The sequence below is a fragment of the Blennius ocellaris genome (genome assembly GCF_963422515.1).
Source record: "Blennius ocellaris genome assembly, chromosome: 15".
In the NCBI taxonomy this organism is placed as follows: domain Eukaryota; kingdom Metazoa; phylum Chordata; class Actinopteri; order Blenniiformes; family Blenniidae; genus Blennius; species Blennius ocellaris.
The window spans coordinates 1,720,031-1,743,785 of NC_137664.1; the positions used below are offsets into that span (position 1 = coordinate 1,720,031).

Genomic DNA, 23,755 nt, shown 5'->3' on the forward strand with positions numbered 1-23,755 from the left:
CAAACATTTTTAGCTGAAGGCTCATATTCAGCCCGATTTCATCTCGAGTTGTTAAAACTAGTCCCAAAATAACCTTTTATTTTGAAACTCTGAAACTTTTTCCTCCTAAAATGCCCAGATTTGAAAATGGGGACGACGTCTATCTTCTTGTAAATGTTAATATGAGAAAGTTTTCCTATTTTGGTAAAAAAAAAAAAAATTAAAAAAAATTAAAAAAGGCACATTTTCAAAAAGTATTGATCTTTTTTATGTATTCCTACCAAGTTTTAAGTTCTGGTTCATTCATTCATTCATTTAAATCAAACATTTTAGTTGAACGATCAAATTCAGCCCGATTTCATCTCGAGTTGTTAAAAATAGTCCCAAAATAACCTTTTATTTTGAAACTCTGAAACATTTTTCCTCCTAAAATGTCCAGATTTGAAAATGGGGACGACGTCTATCTTCTTGCAAATGTTAATATGAGAACGTTTTCCTATTTTGGTAAAAAAAAATTTTATTTAATTTTAAAAAGGCACATTTTCACAAAGTATTCATCTTTTTTATGCATTCCTACCAAAGTTTTAAGTTCTGGTTAATTCATTCATTCATTTAAATCAAACATTTTTAGCCGACGGCTCATATTCATCCCGGTTTCATCTCGAGTTGTTAAAACTAGTCCCAAAATAACCTTTTATTTTGAAACTCTGAAACTTTTTCCTCCTAAAATGCCCAGATTTGAAAATGGGGACGACGTCTATCTTCTTCTAAATGTTAATATGAGAAAGTTTTCCTATTTTGGTAAAAAAAAATAAATTAAAAAAAATTAAAAAAGGCACATTTTCAAAAAGTATTGATCTTTTTTATGTATTCCTACCAAGTTTTAAGTTATGGTTCATTCATTCATTCATTTAAATCAAACATTTTAGTTGAACGATCAAATTCAGCCCGATTTCATCTCGAGTTGTTAAAAATAGTCCCAAAATAACCTTTTATTTTGAAACTCTGAAACATTTTTCCTCCTAAAATGTCCAGATTTGAAAATGGGGACGACGTCTATCTTCTTGCAAATGTTAATATGAGAACGTTTTCCTATTTTGGTAAAAAAAAAAATCTTTAATTTAAAAAAGGCACATTTTCACAAAGTATTCATCTTTTTTATGCATTCCTACCAAAGTTTTAAGTTCTGGTTAATTCATTCATTCATTTAAATCAAACATTTTTAGCCGACGGCTCATATTCATCCCGGTTTCATCTCGAGTTGTTAAAACTAGTCCCAAAATAACCTTTTATTTTGAAACTCTGAAACTTTTTCCTCCTAAAATGCCCAGATTTGAAAATGGGGACGACGTCTATCTTCTTCTAAATGTTAATATGAGAAAGTTTTCCTATTTTGGTAAAAAAAAATAAATTAAAAAAAATTAAAAAAGGCACATTTTCAAAAAGTATTGATCTTTTTTATGTATTCCTACCAAGTTTTAAGTTATGGTTCATTCATTCATTCATTTAAATCAAACATTTTAGTTGAACGATCAAATTCAGCCCGATTTCATCTCGAGTTGTTAAAAATAGTCCCAAAATAACCTTTTATTTTGAAACTCTGAAACATTTTTCCTCCTAAAATGTCCAGATTTGAAAATGGGGACGACGTCTATCTTCTTGCAAATGTTAATATGAGAACGTTTTCCTATTTTGGTAAAAAAAAAAATCTTTAATTTAAAAAAGGCACATTTTCACAAAGTATTCATCTTTTTTATGCATTCCTACCAAAGTTTTAAGTTCTGGTTAATTCATTCATTCATTTAAATCAAACATTTTTAGCCGACGGCTCATATTCAGCCCGGTTTCATCTCGAGTTGTTAAAACTAGTCCCAAAATAACCTTTTATTTTGAAACTCTGAAACATTTTCCCTCCTAAAACGTCCAGATTCGTCCAGAAAATGGGGACGACGTCAAACAAGAAGCCGATCTCAACGGGACCCGGCGGTGGAGGGACGTGGCGGCCGCGGCCTTTACCTTCCCGGTGGCGCCGTGCGAGACGAACTGCGCGCCCTCGCTGCGGGCGACGCCCACCAGGCTGCGGGCGATGCAGGGCCGCGCCAGCGAGGTGCCCAGCAGGTAGCGGTCCTCGTACACGGCGTTGGCCTGGACGGCCGGCCAGATGAAGTCCTGCACGAACTCGGCGCGCAGGTCCTCGATGAACACCTGCAGGGGAGCCACAGCAGGGGGCGACGTTGAGTCCAAAACAAAACAAACAAACAAAAAAAACCACCCGGTGGCTCAACCCGGTACTGCAGGTTGGATGTTTGTTTTTGTTTTGTTCAATGTAATAAAGCCAAGAAAGTAATACATTTCCAGTAGTGTCGGCGAATATTTGATCCATTTTTTATAATAACAGTTTGCCATTGATCTAATAGCATTCAAAACAACAACAACAACAAAAATCACTTTTAAAAATGGCGCCAATATTCTGATAATGCATCAAGAAATCAGCGTCGTTCTCTGTAACCGAGTCAATAATTGTGCAATTTGGGCTTTTTTCTACATGACGGAGGCGACGATGTAATAATTCTGGACTTTTTCTCAGGAATATTAATCATAATAAATAATTATTTTCTTTCACTACATTCAATAGTGTCATAATATTGTCTTCATTCTGTGTAATAACGCGAATAATATAAAATATTCTGTCACTGCTTGGGGCCGACAATAAAGTTTATTGATATACTGAAGTTTCTTTTTGGGTAATAAAGTCAATAATGTAATAAATGTGTCTTTATTCTATGCAATAAAGCCAATACTGTACTTTTTTTTAGGTAATAAAGTCAATAATGTCATAATTATTACCTTATTCTATGTAATAAACCCAACAAAGTAATTGTTTTGGCTGTTTTCTATTTAATGAAGACAATGATATCTTAATTTCGTCTTTATGCTACGTAATAAAGCCAATAAAATAAAGATGTTCTGTCACTGCTGGGGGCAGACAATAAAGTTTATCTATCTACTGGGGTTTCTTTTAGGTTATAAAGTCAATAATGTCATAATTTTGCCCCTTTTCCTTGTAATAAAGTCAATAATGTCATAATTCTGTCTTGATTTTATGTAATAAAGCGAATGATGTCATGATTCTTGCTTTTTTCTTTGTAATAAAGTCAATAATGTCGTAATTTTGGCCCTTTTCCTTATAATAAAGTCAATAATGTCACAAATATTTCCTTATTCTAAGTAATGAAGCTAATAATGTAATTGTTTTGGCCCTTTTCTATCTAATGAAGGCCATAATATCATAATTTTGGCCTTTTTCTTTGTAATAAAGCCCATACAGAAGAGGCACAGGCACAAGAAGCCCGACGTGATAAACAAGCGTCACTCGGGGATTTGAATCATTAAAACACATTTCAGGGCCTCGTCACCTTCTTTGCTCCGAGGTTTTCTGCCTTTTTCCGAGCCGCGTCAAAATCTTCGTCTTGTCCGATGTTGGCCTGGAGAGACACGGGGGGGGGGGGGCAATAGTTAAACCTGAAGAACAACGTGTCAGAGACATCGATGGCTTACGTATTGAAATTGTAATTTTCTTGAGACCAGAGTAATGATTGAATGAAAACATGCTTCAAACAAGATCTCCTTCTTTTTTTTTTTTTTTTTTTATTATTCGGTGCAAATGTTGGTTAAACATTTTTTTATAAAAACATCTTGACGCTGAAATAAGTTGCATTAACACAGAAATTTCATTCAATATTATTCATGTTAATGCTGAGAGGACTAGGGAGGTGGTGGGGGGGGGGCGTTTCCACGGTGACAGGGCGAAGATTCACATGGTCACAGCTGGTAATGAATAAGAGGATAGAAATACTGTTTGTTGAATCATTAAAAAAAAAAAAGTTCAAAAAAGTTGTACAATGAATTACAATTGAAAGACAATAAATATAAAAATGTATTAATATATAAATATATTCTTTATTATCTTTAAATTGTAAGTCATTGTGCATTTTTTTTCAAATTAATATTTTTATTTATTTAAAAAAAGAATAAATTAGAAAACTTTTCATTATTTTCATCCATTTTTTATTTAGTTTAATTTTAAATGTATACTTTTTAAATTAATTAAAACATTAATTAATTTTTTTATGTTTTAATGAATTAATTAAAGCATTAAAAAATTTATAAATACATTTTAAAAACAAATAAATAAATACAATTATTAATTCAAAAATTTATTTAAAATTTAAAAAAAAATACTTTTTTTAAATAAATAAAAAATGGCATAAAAAAAAATAATGCAATGTTTAAAAAAAACATTTGCTAATTTATTCATTGTCTTACACTTGGAACAATACGACGCGTCATAGTGGAAGAATTGCATGAAAAACTTTACGCACTATCGTTGCGCTGAGAAAACACACACACACACACACACACACACACACACACACACACACACACACACACACACACACACACACACACACCTTTAACTGCATTATTTTATTCCCCTCCCTCCATTAATGTGTATCGTTTGGTGATTTCATGAATTGTTTGCCCTCCAATCACAGCTTTTCTCTCTTTCTCTCCCCCGCGGAGGCAGAAACATTGAATGGGCTCCACCCCCCCTCCACCCCCCCCGACCCACAACCCCACTGAATGGGTAGAAATTCTGCCTGCGGTGCACTTCTGAGTCGCTCGGGGGGCAAAAAGTAAATCCGGGCAGATTTGCAGGGTCTTTATGGAGACAAATCCTGAACCGGGTGAAAACTGCCTGCTACAGGCTGCAGCAGCTGCAGGACACACACCGCCACCTGTTACACACTGTCTCACACACACTCACACACACTCTCACACACGTTGGGAACCCTACCAGGAATGCGATCACGTCGTAGCCTTGCTCCTTGAGCCACACCAGAATGCAGGACGTGTCCAGTCCGCCGCTGTACGCCAGGACCACCGTGCCTTTGGACATGGTGATGTGTTTGGACTGACAGAGGGGACAATCAGGAAGACAAGTCAAGAATCCTTTAGGGGACAATCAGGAAGACAAGTCAAGAATCCTTCAGGGGACAAAACAGGAAGACAAGTCAAGGATCCATCAGGGGACAATCAGGAAGACAAGTCAAGAATCCTTTAGCGAACAAACAGGAAGACAAGTCAAGGATCCTTCAGGGGACAAAACAGGAAGACAAGTCAGATATCTTTCAGGGGACAATCAGGAAGACAAGTCAAGGATCTTTCAGGGGACAAACAGGAAGACAAGTCCAAGAATCCTTTAGCGGACAAACAGGAAGACAAGTCAAGGATCCTTCAGGGGACAAAACAGGAAGACAAGTCAGATATCTTTCAGGGGACAATCAGGAAGACAAGTCAAGAATCCTTCAGGGGACAAACAGGAAGACAAGTCAAGCATCCAACAGGGGACAAACCGGAAGACAAGTCAAGTATCTTTCAGGGGACAAACAAGAAGACAAGTCAAGTATCCATCAGGGGACAAAGAGGAAGACAAGTCCAAGTATCTTTCAGGGGACAAACAGGAAGACAAGTCAAGTATCCATCAGGGGACAAAGAGGAAGACAAGTCAAGGATATTTCAGGGGACAAACAGGAAGACAAGTCAAGTATCCAACAGGGGACAAACCGGAAGACAAGTCAAGTATCTTTCAGGGGACAAACAAGAAGACAAGTCAAGTATCCATCAGGGGACAAAGAGGAAGACAAGTCCAAGTATCTTTCAGGGGACAAACAGGAAGACAAGTCAAGTATCCATCAGGGGACAAAGAGGAAGACAAGTCAAGTATCCATCAGGGGACAAAGAGGAAGACAAGTCAAGGATCTTTCAGGGGACAAACAGGAAGACAAGTCAAGTATCCAACAGGGGACAAACCGGAAGACAAGTCAAGTATCTTTCAGGGGACAAACAAGAAGACAAGTCAAGTATCTTTCAGGGGACAAACAAGAAGACAAGTCAAGTATCCATCAGGGGACAAAGAGGAAGACAAGTCCAAGTATCTTTCAGGGGACAAACAGGAAGACAAGTCAAGTATACCACAGGGGACAAACAAGAAGACAAGTCCAAGAATCCTTCAGGGGACAAACAAGAAGACAAGTCCAAGAATACTTCAGGGTACAAACAAGAAGACAAGTCCAAGAATCCTTCAGGGGACAAACAAGAAGACAAGTCCAAGAATCCTTCAGGGGACAAACAAGAAGACAGGTCCAAGAATACTTCAGGGGACAAACAAGAAGACAAGTCCAAGAATCCTTCAGGGGACAAACAAGAAGACAGGTCCAAGAATACTTCTGGGGACAAACAAGAAGACAAGTCCAAGAATCCTTCAGGGGACAAACAAGAAGACAAGTCCAAGAATACTTCAGGGGACAAACAAGAAGACAAGTCCAAGAATCCTTCAGGGGACAAACAAGAAGACAAGTCCAAGAATCCTTCAGGGGACAAACAAGAAGACAAGTCCAAGAATACTTCAGGGGACAAACAAGAAGACAAGTCCAAGAATACTTCAAGTATCTAACATCAGATCAAATATCGTTAAGACGTGTGCAACATGTGATCTGAGCTTGATGGACTGTCCAGATGTCAGAGACACTGAGACACTGAGACACGTCTCCCATCAGTTTAGTCCATCAAACACAAGAAAACTAAGAAAATATTGAAGTATTTCATGATTCCTTCAAATAAAAATGATCCCTGTCGGAGCCTCGTTATAAAATCTATTGGATAATTTCTGTGTGAATATTGAGAATATTTATAAAAATCATGTAAATCAGTAGTAATGCAATAGTGTGACGTTCCACATGCACATGAATGAATAATTAATCTCAAGCGGACCAGTAAAATACTTCCATAATAAACCTTTACAGTTAAACTTTAATGTTTTTTGTTGTTTATTTTTTTTTATTTTATTTTACAGAACCAAATAATTACGTCCAAAAATATCTCAAAGACATATTATTTATGATTAATTAAAACCTGTTGAAGTTGTGAAATTTGTTGTTTGTGGCTACCTATTAGCCGCGAGCTAACTAGCCTAGCCACCACGGGCTAAAGAGGCGGGAAGGCGGGACTTCCTGTTTCGCTCCGTATCAATCAAAGCCGCGTTTCTTCTTCACTTCCTCTCTTCTGTAAAAGTGCCTCGGAATGTCACTAAAACTGAACTCAAGCAAAATAAATATTAAGGTTATATTTGTTGTAATGAATAACTTTTTTTTTTTTTTAAAGATATTTGGCATTACATTCTTTCAATGGCGTCAACGAAAGTTAAAAGTCCTTAATCCACCACGTTGTAAACGTGTGAGGATTTATGATAAACAAAAAATAAACTTTTAATAAAAAAAAATTTATCTTTTATTTTATAACTTCCTGTAAAGTCATGAAAATCATAAATGCTTAAAGTTGCATGACTTTTTATAAGACCAGAACTGTTAAAAATGGGAAAAAAAGACGATAAGCTGAATATATTATGAAACTCAGATCCTCTTTTTTTTTTTTTTTTTTTTATTTACTGAAGTCCTCCTCGCGGGATGCTTCCTGCCAGAGTCTCAACGTGTCAGCAGGTTGAACCGGATGATGACATGTCCTCACTCGATTTCACCACATAAACGCGGAGCTTTATAGAATTAAAAAAAAAAAAAAAAAACGTTCCACGACCGCGCGGATCGTTTCCTGCGCGTCTGGCGAACAAGAACCACCCGATAACTGACGATCATGTCATTTATAACAAGGGGTTAATCGTCGGTTCACCCCGCGGGGTCGCGCGAGGCTTCCCGGCATGATGAAACACTCACATCGTTACATTGTTGCTCTTATTGTCATTTTGTTGCTTTGTTTAATTGTCACTTTAATTGCAGATTAATTCATGCATGTTTTTTCTATCTGCACGGATCGCAGGGTGGGGGAAATAAAAAAAAAAAAAAAAGTGCATTAATACAAATGACAGGAAGGTTCCGTGCGATGTTCAGGAGGCACAAAGTGGATTCCTCGTCCTCGCGTGGCTGGAAATCTCTGGATTCAACCAGTTTTCCCTCCACGACGAAGCGGCCGCCGCTTTGCAGACGATTTAACGACGCGATGCAAGAGGAAAGGACGGTAAGTTTTTGTTTTTGTTTTTTTTTTTTACTCACGGAAGAGAGGAGAGAAGCTGCCGTGTCTCGCCGGAGCTCTGGAGGCTGGAAGAGTGGGGAGAGGAGCGCGGCGTGGCGGAGGCTTCTGCTTTGGAACCGGGCGCAGGGGCGCAGCCGTCACAAGGGGGGGCCGGGGGCTCCGCTGGGAAGGGGGGGAACCCACACACCCCCCCCCCCCCTACCCGAAACATGAACAGATTAGTGGAGCTCGGTTCTAAATAATTAATATACAAGATTAATATTTCAAACTTTACGCAAAATTTTAAAATATGATAAAAATGCAACCAAGAAAAAAAATGTTTTCCAATGAAGTGGAAAGAAAGAACTGTGACACGTTGGTCGTATATCTACACCCGAGAATGTTCTCATTATGTTTTCATCAGAGTAGAGAGCTTTATTCCCCCCCAGGGGGAAACACAAACGTACAACAGCTCAAGGTAAAAAGGTGCAGAAATTATAAAATTAAGGAATTAAAATGTGTAAACATATGTAAATTCTAAACAAGAGCAAAAAAAGAGCACAAAAAATAGAATTTGTAAAAAAAATTTTTTTTAATAAAACAATCCATTAAAAAAAGAAAGAAATCCACTAAAAATACAGTAAATTGCCAGGATTGATATACAGCATGTTCCCAAAATGACCTATAACGTTCCCCGAAAGCAGTACGAAAACGTTTGGCGGTAACCTTCTTAAAACGCTAAAAGCAACAACATGGGTAGGACATTATACCCCGATGTTCTCAAGAAGAAGAACGTTTTCTTTAAGTTCCTACAATGACCCTGGGTAACGTTCTTAGCTAATTAGCAAATGTTTTTTTTTTAAACATTGCATTATTTTTTTTAATCCATTTTTTATTTATTTTTAAAAAGTAATTTTTAAAAATTTTGAATAAATTTTTTGGAATCAATAATTTTTTTGATTTATTTGTTTTTTAAATGTAATTTTTTTTTAATGTTTTAATTAATTCATTAAAACATTAAAAACAAAAACATTCTAAAAAAATATTTTGGTTAAGTGACATCATCGGTAGAACACTATACACTCATGTGCTCGACACAATAAAGCTGTTTTGTTTTGATTGTTCCCAAAATGGTAAAAAAAAAAAAACATTCTGAAAATGTTAGCATACAACTTCTTTTTAGAAGCAACTTCTGAAAACACAGAATACAGGAGAAACAAACATCCGTCACAAGCTCTTTATTATTTTATTTTTAACACTGAAAGGAATGACCTGTCTGGTACGCCACACAAAAAAAGAAATCAATGAGTTTAACGTTCATAAATGTCGAAAATCAATACGGTTACTCAAACAGTTCACCACAATAATGTGCAAAACTATATGAAAACACGTGTAGAACAGGACGAAACTGTGCGCAGATCTGGAGTGACGCTGCCGAACCAATCGCTAATAACTGTCAGTCATATTTTAATCATATTTAGCTTCTTAGCGTCGCTCCTGTCTTGAGCGCCGTGGCTCGCTAAAATGCCGTGATGCACCTGAACGCATCACTTAAACCGGTCCAGTGAAAACCGGACAAACATGGCGGCTCGTTTAAAAAAAAATCTCTCTTTTATTACTGCAACAGTTCAGCGAAATGCATTCCCTCACATCGCAGGAGGCGAGAAATAAACTGCGCAGCCGGAAATTAAAAAAAAAATGCCGCGTCACAGACGTGTGGCTACCGCGAGGGGGCGTGGCCTACGAGTTCGGCAGCAGGTCAGTTTAAAACAGTTTCTGGAACCTTACCGTCTTTTAATCAATGTTCCTCCGACGTTCCTCTCTCTCCTCTTCTGGCGCTTCGCGTCGAGAGAACGTCTCAGTGAACCATTAGCCACAATGGCTAGCTTGGCGTCCGGCTGGCTTGTGATTGGCTGCAGCCGGCAGGGTCAGAGGTCAGAGGTCACCATTCCTACGTTATAGCTGCTGACGCAAGACTGGAACTTGAATCTTAGAATGCGCCCAAAATCATTTTCAATATGTTGCTCTATATTGCGTGCATCTCTTCTTCTTCTTTTTTTAATTTATTTATTTAAGAACTGTACTGAAATACATCTCCGAGGTAAAAGTACTCTACTCCAGTCTACTATTATAGGTTTTGCAGGCAAATACCATACGCCCACTACACTTTCTTTAGTTAAAGGATCAATAGAAACGCTATCAGAGCAAAAGCAGCATATTTATCTGATCTGCAATCGAAACAAAGAGCATTGAAAAATGCTGAATATTGGATCTGAATCTCCGACGTCGTTATATAATCGTTCAACCCTTAGGATAAAAAAAATATACTATATAAAATATACATGTAAAATTTGCATGCGTTACTTTCAAGTTTACTTTTGCTACTTTACGTAGATTTATTGGCCAAAAAAAAATTACCTTTGATTCATTTAGTAGAATAAATATAAATCAATCTTCATGGTGCCAATTCATAACAAATGTGGTCTCATAAATGACAATTTTGTAAAAGAACATTCTATATGATCTGTTGCCGAAGCAATGTCCCCAAAATATCCTCTTAATGTTACAGACAGAATGTTGTAGCTTTGTTCACAAAGCACATCAAAGGAACGTTACAATACATTCTATGATCTGTCCTTGGTTTATTATCAGCTAAAATTAAAAGCACATTATATTAAATGATAAACGTTATACACAGAACCCACAGGGAATGTTCCGTGCTCGCTGGACGACTTCTTAAAACAAAGCTGCTAAAATGGGTGTAAAGTAAGAATACATACGTGTTCTAAGTTTGTCTTACCACAACTTAGACGTGTGTCGTTACTGTCAAATGATAGGATTAATATATATATGAATATACACACTGTATGAACGTGTTTAAGATTAAAAAAATGGCTGAATTCACTTTACAGACTTAAATGTGCAGTGAACTTTTCTGGTGTTTGGTGGTGGAGGACGATGGGACAAAGTGTGATATTAAAGTCAAGATTAGAAAAAAATTTACTTTTTTTTGCCCCATAATGAGGTCCAGATATCAAAAGCCACCTCTGCCTTGTTCTGGCTCGTTTCCAGTGCGTGAAGTTTATATAGTTTATATGTATAATAGAATGTCGCTGGTCGACAAGCTGCAGCGAAACCAGAGAAGACAAATATTTTTTAGTCTTGTTTTTCCTTTTCTTTTGTGCAAATAGTTTGGAATAAATAACTGAATCCGTTTGATAAAATTGGCCCCAAAAAATAAATAAAATCCATCTTGCATTACAAAACCAAGTCTGTCTGGAAAGATATATATATATATATATATATATATATATATATTTCTGTGTGCGTGTGTGTATACACACACTATGTAGTTTTCCTCAACAATTAATTGTACTCAGCCAGTGATTTGATATTTTTGAATATTTATTTCTTCGCCATGAACTTCCAAAATCAAAAAAACAAATGATCAAAAATACAATATAAACTTCTGAAAATCAATACACTGATTTTTTTTTTTTTTTTGTTATTTTTTTTCTTCTTTATATTTTCTTACACGGGGCAAGAAAAAAAAAAAAAAAAACACAGAGCAAAGACAAAATTCCATATGGCTACTGACTCTGCTTTGTCCTCTCTTTTTTCTAGGTGGCAGAATTATGGTGTTTCACAGACGTCCAGCCCCTCCCCCCACCCCTCCCCCCTCCCGTCATACACAGTTCACTACTTTTTGCCAAAGACGTACGGTACAAAGTGCCCAAAAAATAACGAGTCCTGGAGCTAGAACGACGGTGTGGAAACTTTTTTCGACCAAGTACAACTGCAATCCACCACTTAGAAAAACAACGAACACGTCCCGCCACAGTCGCCCCCTGGTGGACGAGTTCAGTCGCGATCGAGGACGAACAGGTGAAGAAGAGAAAACGACAGTGCTGCAGAGAGACGATGACGACGGCGGTGAAGAAAACAACAAAAAAAAAAAGAAGGAAGAAGGTTCAATCTGGAGCCGGGAGCGACTTCTTTGTCTGTCCCGAGATCAAAGCGCAGACTTCCCCTTTCAAACTGCTGGATTTTTATTCAGAAAACACGGAAGGTAAACATGAGAAGGCAGCAAACCGTCAAGTACAATGATCTTTTCTTTTTTCATTCTTTCTGCGCGAGGAACAAAAATAAAACGCTCCACTTATTATTCGTTTCTTCTTCTTTTTTTCTCTCTTTGAACTTTGAATTTTTTTAAGGGCCTTTGTAGTTTTGCTGAATAAACTTAAAAAAAACCAACAAAACAACTCAGCAGTGAGGAGGAAAAAAACCCAAAAACTGTCCATTGAAGGCTGAGGTTGTCTCTTGGCCCCCCCCAAAAAATTATAAAATAAAATAACAAAAAAAAAAAAAAAAAGGAGAAAGTACCCTGCTGGGATGGCCTGGAGGGACGATGGAGGGAGGGTCTTTGTGTCCCACTCGTTGTGGTGGTGGTGGTTGGGGGGGGGGGGGGGGGGGGGATCCTCACCTTCACCCCCTCCGCGGGCGCGCTGCCTACCACTCCTTCTTCTTCTCGTCCATGGACACGCCGCCCGGCCCGAGCGCCACCACCAGCAGCAGGCCGCCGATCACCGAGGTGGTCTGGAAGAAGTCGTACTTGAGGAAGTCGTGCATGGGCTTGTAGGCCGGGATGGTCCAGAAGGCGTTGAAGTAGACGTTGATGGCGAGCAGCCACACCACCAGGGTCAGCGCCGCCAGCTTGGTCTTGAAGCCGATGGCCACCAGGATGATGAGCGCCGTCCCCACCATGTTCTGCAGGATCTGCCGGAGCAAACCAACAAAAAAGAAAAGCCGCTTTTACACCGGATCGCGTCCCCACGCAGAAATTTCCGTAACACCGGGGGGATGAATATTACACGTTCGCAAGTGAAAACGGGAATTTGGTCCGTCGACACCGCAACGCTGTCTGGAGTCAAAGAAAATGCAAAAAGAAAGAAAAAAAAAAGCCACCGATGCGGAACTTTTTGGAAAATGCTTCAACGTCGTCTCCGTGGAAACGGGGGGGAAAAAAACTACATTTGCAAATCAGGGATCACCCCACGTCCTCGGATCTGATTCCAAAAATAAAACCCGTCGTCTTTAAATGCGCGCATGAAGAAATAAAGCAAAAAATAATAGATCGACTGATGATTTGAGCACCAACGTCTAATTATATATTGAATTATTTGCACAAAAGCGCCCAAAATATGACTTTTTGTGCCAAAAAAAACTTTTTATTAGCTTATCCTCGACATTTTTTTTTAAACATTTTTAAAAATTTTAACAGCGTCTTGATGTTTTTAAAGTCAGCGGGTCTAAACTCTCCTCTTGCGTTTCGACCCGCGGCGCGCATTAAAACGAGTGGCAGCAGATCGTTTCGTAAAAAAACCTCCGTTGAGGTTTTTGACGCTCCTCGCCGATCAAATTCACGTTTCATCTCACTATTTCTGTTCTTTCCTGCGCTTCAGAGACGCGAGTTTATCAAAAAGAAAAGAACAGAGTGCATCTGTCCATCTATTGAATCTGACCTGCTGTTTATTGACTTTCAAGCATCCATGGTTCAGAAAATAAAATCTCCTCTATGGAACGAGATCCAGGTTAAAAAAGGTTGTTCATTTGGGGAAAAAAAGAAGAAGAAAAAAAGGGACTGAAATTTTTCTTTTTTGAAACTGAATGTTCAAGGTTTGATCTTCAATTTTGAAAAAATTGAAAACACTATATTCAAAGTTTTTTTCACTTTACATATGATTTTGATTCAGCTCTGGATTTATTTTGATAAAATTCTTATTTTCATTTTTCACTCATATTTTATATACATATATATATATTTATTTTAAATGTAGGTGTTTCCAAGTTTTTTTTAACTTTCAAAACCTTTTCACTTTCAGGTTTTAAAAATAAAAACACTATTCAAAATAAAAATAAGTGTATGAAAAGTTTTTTTTTTTTTACTTTACATATGATTTTGATTCAGCTCTGGAATTATTTCGATAAAATTCTTACTTTCATTTTTCACTCATATTTTATATGATTATTTTAAATGCAGTTATTTTTTTCCAGGTTCAAAGTTTGGCCCCGTTCTGGCGTGGGGGGGGCGTGGCTTCCACTGTGAGGGGGCGTGGCCTCCACAGATTGTGTTGCCTTCAGGAACAGTGGGTACTTTGAAACATGGAACTCTACTCTGTATTCGCCCGACGGCTGTAAATAACATTACGCCGAGGAGACGGATCGCTTTTACACGCTGGTTTAGACAATTCTTAACAACTGTTAAAAATGTTAAAAATATTACAGATTGTTGATTTTAACATCCATACTTAAAAAAAACTTTCAGATTTCCACATAAAAATGTGAATGCAGTATTGCTGAGGACAATGGCGTCCTCGTCGGCCAACCTGCACTGAAGAAATACAGATATAAATATAAATACCAAAGGTACAGTGGAAATCATCCAAGACGTTTTTAGGCGTCAATGCAGCAAGTAGCTTTGCAGGAACCGACTTCATCCTGTCAGCTGATAGAATATTTAATGTTTTAAAAGTGTTCAGCTCAACCGTCAGTCGTCCTTTTCAACAACGTTCATACGAGCCGACTTTCAATCTCAGGGAAGGAAACACAATCAGGGCAACGCCCTGAGATTTCTTTGTAACCCTTGCACTCTCAATGCCACACCCTTCACCAGAGGAAGCCACGCCCCCTTCCAGTAGAAGCCACGCCCACCTACACCTGAACAGGGACCAGTTTAAACTTAAAAAAAACAAAACAAAAAACGACCTGAAATGAAAAAAAATAATTTAAAATTAAACTTGAAAACAGGATTTGAAAATAACTATATTTAAGTGAAAAATGAAAATAAAGGATTTTATCAGTAAGAATACCAGAGCCGAATCAAAATTATATGTAAAGCGGAAAAACTTTTCATACACTTATTTTTATTTTGAATACAGTGTTTTAAGTTTTTTTTCAAAATTGAAGCTCAAACCTTGAACATTGAGTTTCAAAATATTATATTCCAACAACATTTTTTTTCTTCTTCTTCAGATGAACAAACGTTTTGACCTGGAAGTGGCTCCAGTGCCAGAGGAGCCGTCAGCGTTCAACCATCCTGCTGCATTACTGCCCTCTAGTGTTCAGAGCGCGGTACTACACCAGAGAATCTAAACGTGGCAGACCCCCCCCCCCCCCCCCCCAATAAAGTCTCAATGACCCAACATGGTTCAGGACGACACACGTCCAGCACTTTGCTGCATTCAAGCTAGAAACATTTGTACCGAATCAAAATCAAACCTGGAGTTTTGTTCTCAGTATTCAGTCGAACTGAATAAATAAATAAATCCTTCAGTGTTTGTTCTCCGCGGTGGAACGACGTGATCCACATGTTTACTTTGGCACCGGCTTATCAGGTGACATTTGTTTCACACGAGCCTCGGCGGCGATGTGTTTGCAGTGGGATTTGAACCGGGGACTGTCCGGGGGGGGTGGGGGAGGGTGGAGGTACTCACGGAGAAGAAGCTGGAGTCGAAGTGCAGCAGGGTCATGAACATGAGCACCAGCAGCACCCGGCCCCCCAGCTGCATGTACTGCTTCGGGGAGCTCTCGCCCATGGAGGGGACGCCGGCGAACATGCTCTTCCCTTCAGACCGCGACTCGGCCAGCAGCAGGAGGAGGCCGCCGCCCAGCGCCAGGTTCCTGTCCAATCAGGGAGCAGAGCGTGAGCCGGAGCGTCTTCCTCCTCTAATCCAGATTATAGAGCGTCTTCCCTCCTCTTTCACTTGATCTGCCGAATGACATGATGGAGAGCTGCTGCCCTCAGCTAGCTTCATGTGCTAACTGCTAACGTCAGATCATAGAGCGTCTTCCTCCTCTAACATCAGATTATAGAGCATCTTCCCCCTCTAACATCAGATTATAGAGCATCTTCCTCCTCTAACATCAGATTATAGAGCATCTTCCACCTCTAACATCAGATTATAGAGCGTCTTCCTCCTCTAATCCAGATTATAGAGCATCTTCCACCTCTAACATCAGATTATAGAGCATCTCCCTTATCTAATCCAGATGATAGAGCATCTTCCTCCTCTAACATCAGATTATAGAGCATCTTCCTCCTCTAACATCAGATTATAGAGCGTCTTCCTCCACTCACATCAGATTATAGAGCGTCTTCCTCCACTCACATCAGATTATAGAGCGTCTTCCTCCTCTAACATCCGATTGTAGAGCGTCTTCCTCCTCCAACATCAGATTATAGAGCATCTTCCTCCTCCAACATCAGATTATAGAGCGCCTTCCTCCTCTAACATCAGATTATAGAGCGTCTTCCTCCTCTAGCATCAGATCATAGAGCGTCTTCCTCCTCTAACATCAGATTATAGAGCATCTTCCTCCTCTAATCCAGATTATAGAGCGCCTTCCTCCTCTAACATCAGATTATAGAGCATCTTCCTCCTCTAATCCAGATTATAGAGCACCTTCCTCCTCTAATCCAGATTATAGAGCATCTTCCTCCTACAACATCAGATTATAGAGCATCTTCCCCCTACAACATCAGATTATAGAGCATCTCCCACCACTAACATAAGATTATGGAGTATCCTCCTCTTCTAATCCAGATTATACAGCATCCTCCTCCTCTAACATCAGATTATAGAGCATCTTCCTCCATCAATGAGTTAAATAGAGCCACACTGTGGTACTAAACCCTGGTCGTTGTGCTCCAGCACTAATTTCCAGTTCATCTCGTGATAAACTGGAACATTTTGAGATTAAAAACAGTCGGAGGGTTTTTTTTCACGGCGTCTGATGATTCATGCCGCCGGTTTCTGTTCCAGTAAAATCACGGGTCTCGGCCACGTTCATTAAACTGGTCCCGAGAGTGGAGGAGCTCCGACCCGCCGTCGCTACGAGCAGATTACAGCTTTCAATGCGAGAGAAAAGAAAAAACCCCAGTAGAAGCCGACTCAGCGACTTTACATCGAGGCCCAAACAACAATCATCCTACTGATTTGAACCCAGCGTGTGTCGCGCAACACTCACCTCATCAAAAACTTGAGATCCCATAAAATGCTGTAGGCGACCGTCTGGGGGGAGAAACGACATGTTCAGACACGCCGGAGAGAAACGACGACGACGACGACGACGCGGCGGCGGCAAGGCGGCGCCCTCACCTGTAGCGCGATGATGCCGAACAGGCCGAAGCAGGCGTACTGTACAAAGTTTCTACTGAGGATGAGGACGCAGCCGCCTGCGGGGGGAGGAGGAGGAAGAAGGAGAGGCGTTTTAAAGAGGGGTTAAGCGGCGGTCGCCGTGGCGACGGGGGGAGGGGGGGGGGGTAAGGCCGGCGCTCACCCAGCTGCCCGACGAGGTTCAGCAGCACGAAGCACGTGGCCAGGAAGTAGCCGCAGCCCCAGGTGGCCTCGATGTAGTCCCGCTGCTCGTTCCACTGGAACCACATGCGGATGCCGTCCTCCAGGAAGGTGCTGATGAGGCACAGGCGGGCCAGGTGGGGCAGGTACTGCTTGGTCACCCGCAGGAACTGACACACACACACACACACACACAGGAGAGCGTCAGTGGGCGGGGCTAATCCGGCAATCTGGGTAGTTTAAAGTAAAACACTACTTTGCAAAAAAACGATAGTTGGGGTTCTACTTGTAAGGTTCCTCCGACTCTGCCACACCACTGTTGTCGCATAAAGTTATTTGAATTTTGAATCTGCAGCCGAGGAAGTCGGGGGGAATCCTTCTTCTTCGTGGGCCGTTGTGGGCGGAGCCTATGTGTGACGTCACGAGTTGTGCAGATCTCGATCTGTTGTGTTTATATCGGCTTGTTTCCCTCTTAAATATCAACCTTTTTACAGTGTTTTGAAGTTATAGTCGGCGTTTTATGAGCCTTGATGAAAGATTGAGCCTGGAAGAGACCAGAGAGAGGAGGAAAGGAGCACGGGCGGCTAGCTAGCGGCTAGCTCGTATTTTTGATACAACGTATTTTTGATTATTTTGACTTCCAAATCCCAAAGTTTCATAACTTTTTACGGTTTGGAAGGAAAGTTGCCTGAGCAGGAAATGGAGGAGGTTTCGATTTGTTATTGACCAATATAATAAAAATACATGACACACATTTACCGTGTTATTAAAAAAACCATGTATATGGATATAAAGTGATCAATTCGATAAATAAGGTGTGGCAGTAGGTAGTAGGATGGTAGCAGGTGTGGCAGCTCCAATATGAATGATATCCCATTTATTTCAGACCAAAAACAAAGTTAAAATGTAGATTATTGTTCCTTCAGATTGAAGAGTATAAAGAGATTTATATTATTAAAGAAACAAGTGTTGTTGTGTAAAAAGTTTCGTTGGTTGAATTCATACATTATCCAAGCTTCTAGCATTTACATGAAACTTGATTTTTTACATTAAACATGATCTTTGTGCACTGTTATACCTCTCGCCAATATTATTTTTCCTTTTCCTCAATACGTTTGAAAATGTGCTTTTTGAAAGTTTACAGATGTTCCAGTAACTGTAGGAGGTTTTTATTTACATTCTCAGTTCGTTTGTTTTCTCCAACTTCTCGCCGACTAAACCTAGAAAAATGTGAAGTAAAAGCAGGTTTCAGAACTGAAGGGATTATTTAACCCACAAAAACGCAGCAGTTTTTTTGGAGTTTCCGATTTGGATCATTCTCAAAAAGTTGCATTTTTCAGTGTTTCCGAGCAGCGTCGTCGTGGAAACGGACACCAAACTTCAAAACGGTGTCGTATTTGCCTTTAGTTGCTGAAAGTTTACAAAACTGTGCAGAGTATTTTTTTGACGCTGATGTTTTTAAGAGTGCGTTTTTGAAAAGATGGATCAGGAATGTGACTCCATCGTTTGAAGAACGATTCACGTTTTAGCTAATTTTTAAAGGTTTTTTTTAAATATCACAAACCATGTTTGCTTATTCGAGGGAGTGTAGTTATGGGAACTGTTGTACTGCAACAAGAAATAAATCAAATACAATAAGAGACAGATACACTCCAACATAAATACTTTGATAAATTGTTCCAAAATAAAATGTTGGAGGTTCAGCAAGGAACTCCAAACTTTATCCTCCGTTCCAACACACTTCTCAGAAACGCTTTTTCTGAGAGAGAGAGAGAGAGAGAGAGAGAGAGAGAGAGAGAGAGACAGAGACAGAGACAGAGAGAGAGAGACAGAGAGAGAGAGAGAGAGAGAAAAAAGAAAAGAGTAACTGAGAAGTGTGGGCTGATGGAGGATAAAGTTTGGAGTTCCTTGCTGAACCTCGGACTGTCGTTCGTCGACGACATCGTCCTTTTTGCTGAAGGTCGAGTCGTCATCACTTGTGTTCAGGACTTCCTGTTGCATCACTTTACAAAGCCATTTCTAAACTCAGGCAGAAAACCTGCTCCTCCAGTTCCTGCTCTAAACATCATGTCTTGAGGCAATTAAAGCTCGAGTATTTACACTTTAATTCATTCGTTTTGTACAACGTGGTAAAAATACCGGCTGTGCTTGTTGCGCAAGTTGAATTTTAGTGCCCTAAAAGTGACATAGGATAAAAACTTCTTGGTTTCCGACAATAACACAGGAGTCTAATGTCAGTTTTCCCTTTAAATAAAATTTGTGGGATATTTTATAAGCAGCACAGCAACAGCAGTTTAGGGAAAGTGGAGGAATTAATCTATCGTTTCTTTTGTTGATAACAAAAAAGTTTTTTTTTGTTCTTTCCATTTTAGATTTTAATTCCTGAAGAAGAAAAAAAAAGTTCATTTTAAAAGTCGCAAGTCCAAAGTGTGAAATAATCAACTTAAAACCGGACCCAGTTTAATAATTATTATTTTATGCGTATGTGTGCGTTTATATGTACATATGTTTGATATGCATGTACAATCTGTGCATATAAAACTTGTGTATCATATATATTGAATATGTATCGTAAATATAGTATTATTTATCTACATAGCATGTTTTTTTTTATATTTTGCGATGGGGTAGGCGTGTATAAGCTTTTCCTTCAACCAACATCATTCCAGCTGATTAGTTGAACAACTGAGTTATTTGTTCTGTTGGTTCTTTTTTGCCAAAAATAAAACTCCAAATACTAAATTTGCTTTTTACACGATTTATTTATTTTTGGTTTAAAATGTATTTTGTTTGTTAGGCGGGTCACTTGCTTCCCCTATGTTGAAAGTGGAACTTTTTGGGGGGGATGAAAGAAATTTAGTTTCTCAAGTTCCTGCAATAATATACATTATGCATAATAACCTGTGTAAACATAATCACCTGTTATGTTCTACTCTTTTAAATTGGACTTTTTTTTATTCTAGCAAATGAAAGATAAGATATTTAAACAAGACTTCTGCATACAGAATAACATACTAAACATAATAAAAGACTTTTTTGCTTCACACACACACACACTACACTACAGTGTAGCCCCGCCCCCTCAGCAGTCCACATCAGCACAGCCAAACCCCGGCAGCCAATCAGCTTCCACCAACTCCCACTATCACTTTTCAGGGCGAGACATGAATGGGTGAATGTGGAGCCCAGTAAGAGGCTGCTGCTGGAGCCCAGGAATAGACTGTTCCTAAGTGTTGTGTCTCTGCACACAAGAGACGTGCTGGAAAAGTAAATAAAGCAAATGTTGCAGAAGAAGAAGGGGTGAGGAGGAGGAGGAGGGGTGAGGAAGAAGGGAGGGGAGGGGAGGAGGGGGTTAAAATCAATCAGGTGTTATCAGAAAGGAGGGAAGGGCTGCATTTTGTCATGCGTGCGATTCGAGTTGAAAACAAGCCGCCATAAATCTGCACTGATTCTTGTGTTTAAGATTATCTCTGGCCTGCAAAACAACAAACAAACAAAACAAAACAACAAAAGACACACGAGGCCGTTACTCGAGCCCTTTTATTTACTTCCACTGAAGGCCATTCTGAGCAAGGGGGAGGGAATGGACAGAGTACTCAGATTACTTGTAACTGTGGCTTTTATGTACTTTTCATGTTTTGACTTCCGCCGGCGAGAACTTCCTTCATATTTGTCGATAAAGTGTTAATTCCTGCTTCAAATAAGACGTTATGAAGTAGATTTTTATTTATTTTTTTAATTTTATACAGACAATGCAATCGAAAGTAACTCTTTTGTAATGAGTACACTTGTAAAGTACAAGAGTACACCTCTGCAGACAGCACAGGAAGTATATACACACACACACACACACACACACACACACACACACACACACACACACACACACTTTCATAAAAGAATCACTGAAAATGAGCGACGTGGCAGCGAAATAAAGCAAAAAGCAGGGTTTCCAGGTGGTGAGACGCCTCCAGCAAGGCCACATGCCGGCGGCTGAAAGTTGAGAAAAACGCGATCGCGGTGAAGCAACAGCTCAACAATCCGGGTGTTTGTGCGCGAGGAGAGGAATCAGAGGGATACGTGTTGTTCGGCGCTCGCGAGCGGGTTTCACAACCACCGGCGGTCTGAAGTGACAGCGCGAGGCTAACGGAGGAGCTAACGAGTTAGCACCGAGAAACAAGAACATCCCCCCCCCTTCTCAGTTAACCGAGATAAGTCCGGCAACCGGCCGCGGGAGGCTGGTTGGGACTCCTTCGGTGAACTCGGAGACGGACACACGGCCAGAGGCCGGGGTGTCCGGGTTAAAAACGGGGTGAAAATTAGCCGGTGATGGGGGGGGGGGGTTCGATGCTAACCAGTTAAAAGTGCCCCGTTAGCGGCTAACGTTGCTAACGAGAAGGGGAAAAGTTACCTGGTCCGCCACGTCTTCGGCGGTGCTCATGAGATCCTCCTGCCCCATGGTGGACTGAATATCACCGTGTGTAAAAGCTCCGGGCTCCGTGCGGGACGTGTCGGGGCGGCTGCTGCTGCTGCTGCTGCTGTTGCTGGTCCGTCCTCCTCCCCGGTGAACGTTATTTACTGGAACGAGCTTTCCCCCTCCGACCAGAGAAAAGGCCGCCTCCGCCCCACAATGCCCCGCGATTTGACGTTGACACGGAGCGGAGCCCCCCTACAAGGTGCTGCAACCGCTGCATGCCACGTAGACGGAGCCCGAGACCCGGAGAGCTCGGGGCCCGGGGGCCCGGGGGCCCGGAGGCCGGGGCCCCGGCCGCCCTGGCCCCGGGGATAACGGGGCTCCGAGTTCCAGGGGTCGCCGGGATATAAAGTAATAGTTATTATTATTTTTTATTATTCTAGTCATTTATGCAAAGTTAAAAGATATTTAAAAAAATAAAAATAAAGTGAAAGTAGAAAAAGTAAAAAATGATCTGTTACTTTTTTTCAACGTACTCAATTATACACAATAGAGTTAAAATTAATTTAAAAAAAAAAGAAAAGTTAAAATTAAAAATGTGTACTTTTTTAAAACGTACTCAATTGTACACAATACAGTTAAAATAATAATAAAAAAGAAAATTTAAAAGTTAATGTAAAAAAAGTCAGTTACTTTTTTTACTCTACTCATTTATACAAAGTTAAAATAAATAAAGTGAAAGTAGAAAAAGTAAAAAATGATCTGTTACTTTTTTTAAACGTACTCAATTATACACAATACAGTTAAAATAATTAAAAAAAAGAACATTTAACAGTTAACATAAAAAAAATATCAGTTACTTTCTAAATTCTAGTCATTTATACAAAGTTAAAATACATTTTAAAAATAAAAAAAGTGAAAGTAGAAAAAGTAAAAAATTATCTGGTACTTTTTTTTTAATCGTACTCAATCATACACAATAGAGTTAAAATAATTGAAAAAAAAGAAAAGTTCAAAGTTAAAGTAAAAAAAACTGATACTTTAATTGTACTTAATTATACAAAATACAATTAAAATTGATAAAAAAAATAGAAAATTTAAAAGTTAATGTAAAAAAATATCAGTTACTTTTTAAATTCTACTCATTTATACAAAGTTAAAATAAATTTTAAAAATAAAAAAAATAAAGTAAAAAACATAATGATCTGTTAATTTTTGTAATCGTACTCAATTATACACAATAGAGTTAAAATAAATAAAAATAGAAAAGTTAAAGTAAAAAAAAAAAATGTGTAACTTTTTTAATTGTACTCAATTATATAAAAGAATTAATTAAAAAATAAAGTAAAAGTAAAAAAAGTGAAAAAATATCAGTTACTTTAATTGTACTCAATTATACAAAATACAGTTAAAATTAGAAAGAAAAATATAAAGTAAAAGTTTAAAAAAAGTTTAAAGTAAAAGTACCAGTTACTTTTTTACACATAAAACAGTAACATAAACACACTCAAAAGTGAAAAAATATCAGTCACTCTTAAATTGTACTGAATGACAGTACAATAAAAATTAAAAAAAAATGCTCAAAGTAAAACAACAATCAGTTATTTTATAATTTACCCAATTACACATACGAGTTGAAATAAAAATGAAAAAGATACTCAAAAGTAAAAAAGTATCAGATACTTTTTAATCATACTCAATTACACAAAATATATAAAAAATTTTGTTACTTTTTAACTGTACACACTTACACATAAAAAGTTAGAATAAACTCCTTCCTCTACCACACAATATTACAAAATAATAGCGCATGTTTGGTGATATCCATCGAGAACACATAGAGACCCTCATTAAACCCCAGAGAAGAATTAGAATGATTAATAAATCTTCCTATCTGGAAAACACTAACAAACAAAAATAT

The 23,755-nt window shown here is 38.9% G+C and overlaps 2 protein-coding genes across 2 annotated transcripts in view; both read right to left on the reverse strand.

Annotated features, from left to right (window-relative positions):
- ass1 (argininosuccinate synthase 1) overlaps window positions 1–8,142 on the reverse strand; it is a gene marked incomplete at its 3' end in the record, with an annotated part of 41,708 nt that extends 33,566 nt beyond the window's left edge. Inside the window, exons 1-4 of the mRNA XM_080509859.1 lie at window positions 8,106–8,142; window positions 4,838–4,992; window positions 3,396–3,464; window positions 1,996–2,184 (exon numbers count right to left, since the gene is read on the reverse strand). Of these exons, the coding sequence (XP_080365985.1) occupies window positions 1,996–2,184; window positions 3,396–3,464; window positions 4,838–4,939 (360 nt within the window). The 5' untranslated portion in view covers window positions 4,940–4,992; window positions 8,106–8,142. The remainder of the gene's footprint in view (window positions 1–1,995; window positions 2,185–3,395; window positions 3,465–4,837; window positions 4,993–8,105) is intronic.
- Window positions 8,143–11,750: 3,608 nt separating this feature from the next.
- surf4 (surfeit 4) lies at window positions 11,751–22,032 on the reverse strand. The gene is made up of 6 exons (XM_080510030.1): window positions 21,832–22,032; window positions 17,404–17,590; window positions 17,223–17,299; window positions 17,092–17,135; window positions 15,558–15,744; window positions 11,751–12,840 (listed from the first exon to the last, which is right to left on the reverse strand). The coding sequence occupies exons 1-6, from the start codon at window positions 21,877–21,879 to the stop codon at window positions 12,574–12,576; spliced, it is 810 nt and encodes a 269-aa protein (XP_080366156.1). The 5' UTR covers window positions 21,880–22,032; the 3' UTR covers window positions 11,751–12,573.
- Window positions 22,033–23,755: the final 1,723 nt, after the last annotated feature.

Coding starts and splice junctions, on each gene's coding strand:
- surf4 (XM_080510030.1), bottom strand. CDS start 21,879: ATGGGGCAGGAGGATCTCATGAGCACCGCCGAAGACGTGGCGGACCAG. Junction 17,300..17,403: donor GAACCTCGTCGGGCAGCTGG/GTGAGCGCCGGC, acceptor CTCCCCCCGCAG/GCGGCTGCGTCCTCATCCTC. Junction 12,841..15,557: donor TCGACTCCAGCTTCTTCTCC/GTGAGTACCTCC, acceptor TTGCTCCGGCAG/ATCCTGCAGAACATGGTGGG.